At 38.5% G+C, this 3,780-nt stretch overlaps 1 protein-coding gene across 1 annotated transcript; it reads right to left on the bottom strand.

Moving 5' to 3' along the window:
- Window positions 1-2,811: 2,811 nt before the first annotated feature.
- On the bottom strand, window positions 2,812-3,311 carry LOC121965347 (CD9 antigen-like; the record flags this gene model as incomplete). Its single annotated transcript, XM_042515502.1, has 2 exons — window positions 2,812-3,061; window positions 3,171-3,311. Coding segments are annotated over 2 exons (299 nt in total), but the record flags the coding sequence as incomplete, so codon positions are not given.
- Between the last annotated feature and the right edge of the window lie 469 nt (window positions 3,312-3,780).

Genomic DNA, 3,780 nt, shown 5'->3' with positions numbered 1-3,780 from the left:
AAAGTCCTAAATGAAGCCAAAGGTCAAAAGTGCAGATTCCCAAAGATTCAGAGAGCTCAGCAGAGGCAGAGCTATGAGTAAATAACGGATCTTTTTACATTCCCGGGTCCTCCCTCGCATCCTTTAGTTTCCTGCCGCTGTGCTGCGAGGGTTTCTCAACATAAAACTGACAGTTTCGATTCTTTGTGGTTACAAAAAAATTAGTCTGCAGGTTTCAGGAGGTGAAGTGATAACGATATTGAAGCACTAAAATAAAAATTAAGCAGAAGTGAGAGATAAAGTGGTTCCAAGAGATAACCGGCACGAAGAATTACAACTCCTCCATATAATTCAAAGCACTGGTTTCCAACTTGTGCAGCCACTGAGTCCAGATTTCTCCTCTGTTATTAGTTAAAGGTCCGCACATAAGAGAAATGACCACATATTCAATTTGATTTGACCAAATGGAAATAAAATGTAGGCTTAAAAAATAGTAAAATAAATAATAGTAGTTAAAATGAGGGGCATTTCTGCGATTTGGGCCAGCAGGTTTGGAAGACATGTTTTCTTTTTTTTCTTTTAAGAAAAAAATAGGTGATTTCTTTTCCTACAGTTTTTTATTGTTTGATTTTTAAAATTTATTTGTTTATTTATTTATTTATTTTTTTTTAGCTTTTTTGTACTTTTAAAACCCTTTTTGCTTTTTCTTTACTCTAAACATTTTTAGCATTTTTTTTCTTCAAAAACATTGTGGTGATTTTTAAAATTTTCCCACTTTCCTTTTGAATTTGACAGTTATTTACTTTTGTTTTAAAATTGGGCAATTTTTAAAGAAAACATGCCTTCCAAACCACAGAAATAATAACTGCCAAAATGACACCATTTATGACAGCCAGAAACTTTAAAAACAGAAATTGTCATCGGATTTTCCGATTTCCGTCGGTCATTGAACACATCATGAGGCAGAAACACTTAATACATTTCCCCAGAGTCACTCAGGGAGGCTCAATGGAAAAAATAAAAACTTATAGCTTCAAAAGAAACCCAGTCAGCCAGTATTTCACAAACTTAAAATGGTCTCGACAGTCCATTCAAAGTGGATGTGCGACCCACTTCTGGACTGTGACCCACCAGTTGGGAACCACTGACCTAACGAGCATAGGCACTGAACCGTAAGGAGTGACTTATTTTAAGTCTGTATTACATAAGCAAACAAGTGATTTCAGCACAATTACAGGAGCGACAAAGAACTCAAAAATAACAGGAAACAACAGAAATGTGAGTTCAGGTTTGCGGCTCTCTTATCTGAAAGATAACTGTTAACACTTGGCCTTGAATGAAGGATAAGCTTCTGTCTCGGGAAGAAAACAATTCACCCGACTCCTCAAAGAGCCCCACCTCAGTTATTAACGGTGTACGTGCTGATCCTTTGAGATGCTCACTTGCACTTGGACTAGTAGTCTAGTGACCTTTTGTTTTTCCTGGTTCTTGATTTTAAAGACAAAAATAGACAGATCGGTTCAGGTGGAGGTGGTTTGTTCTGCTTTCGGTCAGGTTTCATGTTTCAGTCTTTTGAGCTGCTTTGAAACTCCGACAGACGGCTCAACTTACCCAGTTTACCTCCTCTGATTAGCACCGAAATGTCACGGCTGAATATAACTGCTAAAACTGTGAGTTTTTAGCGTTTTTAGCTACAGTTGGTAACTTTTACGTATTGATGATTGACTGAATTTGAAGAAATTCAAAAAACAATTGAAAAGAAATTGAAGATTCTCTTGAGATGTTTAGTTCACAAGAAACGGACAAACCGAAATATGCCTCTCGCCATGGCTATCACTGGCACAAAGGCCTGGATAATCGTTTTCCTCTGCCTCCTCGTTGTGCTTCCAATGGCCTTCGCAAAACTCTGCACATGAACAACAACCACCGATCAGACCTGAGGAGTCCGTAATGCAGCTGTCAGTCACTGCTTGCCTGATTCTCTCCTCAGATGCTTTCAGAAACATATTTTAATGTACTTTTTAGCTGTGAAATGATAAAGTTTGCTCTGGCTGATGGGTGGTGCTTTGTGTTGACTCAGCTGTTCTCAACATGGCGGCCGGGTCACAAATGTTCTCATTTAACAGCATAACAGTACACCAAAATGTGTTTCTGAAAACGTCTAAGAGGAGAAACGGGCAGACAGAGTCTTTATTCATATTTGATCTGCGCTGCACAGTTTGACCGCAGTTCACGAGGAGTGAATTGTTTACTTTCATAGTTTCATCGACAAAAACATACTTCTATAAAAGCAACAACTGTAGCTTTCACCAGTCTGTTGATGATCTTTTTTACTGTGTGATTAAATTCTCTGGATGCTGGTGAAAGAAACTTCAGTTGTTTGTCTCATGCAGAGAAACTTTTTCAGGCCTCTTTGAAACCGCACCAGACTTTGCAGGCAGAAAAAATTAAATGAAAGCCTCGGCTTTGTTGCCTTTACATTAATTCTGTGACTGCAGAACTAAGAGAGCACTGTGGCACTGTACCATATGTTTATTTTGAACCCTTAGGGGCTGTTTGGTGCATTATAAGTGCTTTTCATTCTTCACTTTTTTGATAATTCTGGCTGTGTTCATACAATTTTTTGTGTTTTTTTCTCCGCTTAAACATTGTGGCATCACAACAAAAATCTGGTATTTAAAGGGATAAAATTCTGAAAATGATTTGATATTTATGATTAGGATTGGTGTTGGATAAAAACAATTACTCAATGAAAGTAGAATATCCTAATGTAAATACTGTATTTTTATAGCCTTATTTTGAAAAGTGCATTTTGTGTGTGGAGCGGTTTGAGTGTGAGTATTTGACAATGCACAAAGAATAATAATGTATGAAATTCAATGTTGCTGCTCTTCAATGCTGCTAATCAAAAAAATGGGTTTCGATTATGTAAGGCAGGCTGCTGCAATCACGCAACAGGAAGTTAGTGTGTGCAGACGTCTTACCACTTGCAGAGAGCATCTCTTCTCGTTGCAGGCGCCGTAGTCTCCAAACACCACCACGATCAGCATCACCGAGCCCAGAGCGATCAGTATTGTCACAACTGATGACAGAGGCACAGATCTGTGATTTAATGTTTATCAGGCGCAAAATATCTTCATGCAATTATTTTGAAGAAATGACTAAAATGTTTTCATAGCATGCATACTGACTCATAACAAATGCACTTGAGTTGAGAGCCTCTACTTCGAATATGGGTCTGGTGCTGTCGCTGAACCTCAGCCACAGGCCGAGACCCAGAAAGACGAACCCAACCACCTGCAAAACCACAGAAAGGAAATATAAACCCACAGCTCACCACAGACAATCCTGACAAATCTGACATTATTTCACTTCTCCCATACTGTGGTTGTGTCAAATGTGATATTTTTAGGGGACAGCTGAGGAGGACTGTTTAATCTATGTTGTGCAGGTGAACTGACAGGAAACACAAAAATAATCTTTGAGGGAATTAAGTGTAGAATGAGACAAACTGAGGGACAGCTGAATAAACATGTCAAACAGGCAAAATAAACAGAAACGCAATGCTAGAAGACAGCATGGAAAGCACGAAAAGAGCAGGTTAAATAGGACGTGAATGAATAAATGTTGTATTTACTTTGGTTTCCTTTCATGCTTTTGGGCGGCTGCCAGAGTTCATGCTCAGCAGAAACGAAACCAAAAAGAGGCAGACTGAACTTGCAAAACAACCTGACTCTATTCTATGTCTCGTTGAAGTTCGGCTTATAATTAACTTTCGTTCAAACTAACTTTTAAAAAAAT

Source organism: Plectropomus leopardus, unplaced genomic scaffold (genome assembly GCF_008729295.1).
Source record: "Plectropomus leopardus isolate mb unplaced genomic scaffold, YSFRI_Pleo_2.0 unplaced_scaffold19688, whole genome shotgun sequence".
Taxonomy (NCBI): domain Eukaryota; kingdom Metazoa; phylum Chordata; class Actinopteri; order Perciformes; family Serranidae; genus Plectropomus; species Plectropomus leopardus.
This window is presented reverse-complemented; position numbering and strand designations above follow the sequence as displayed.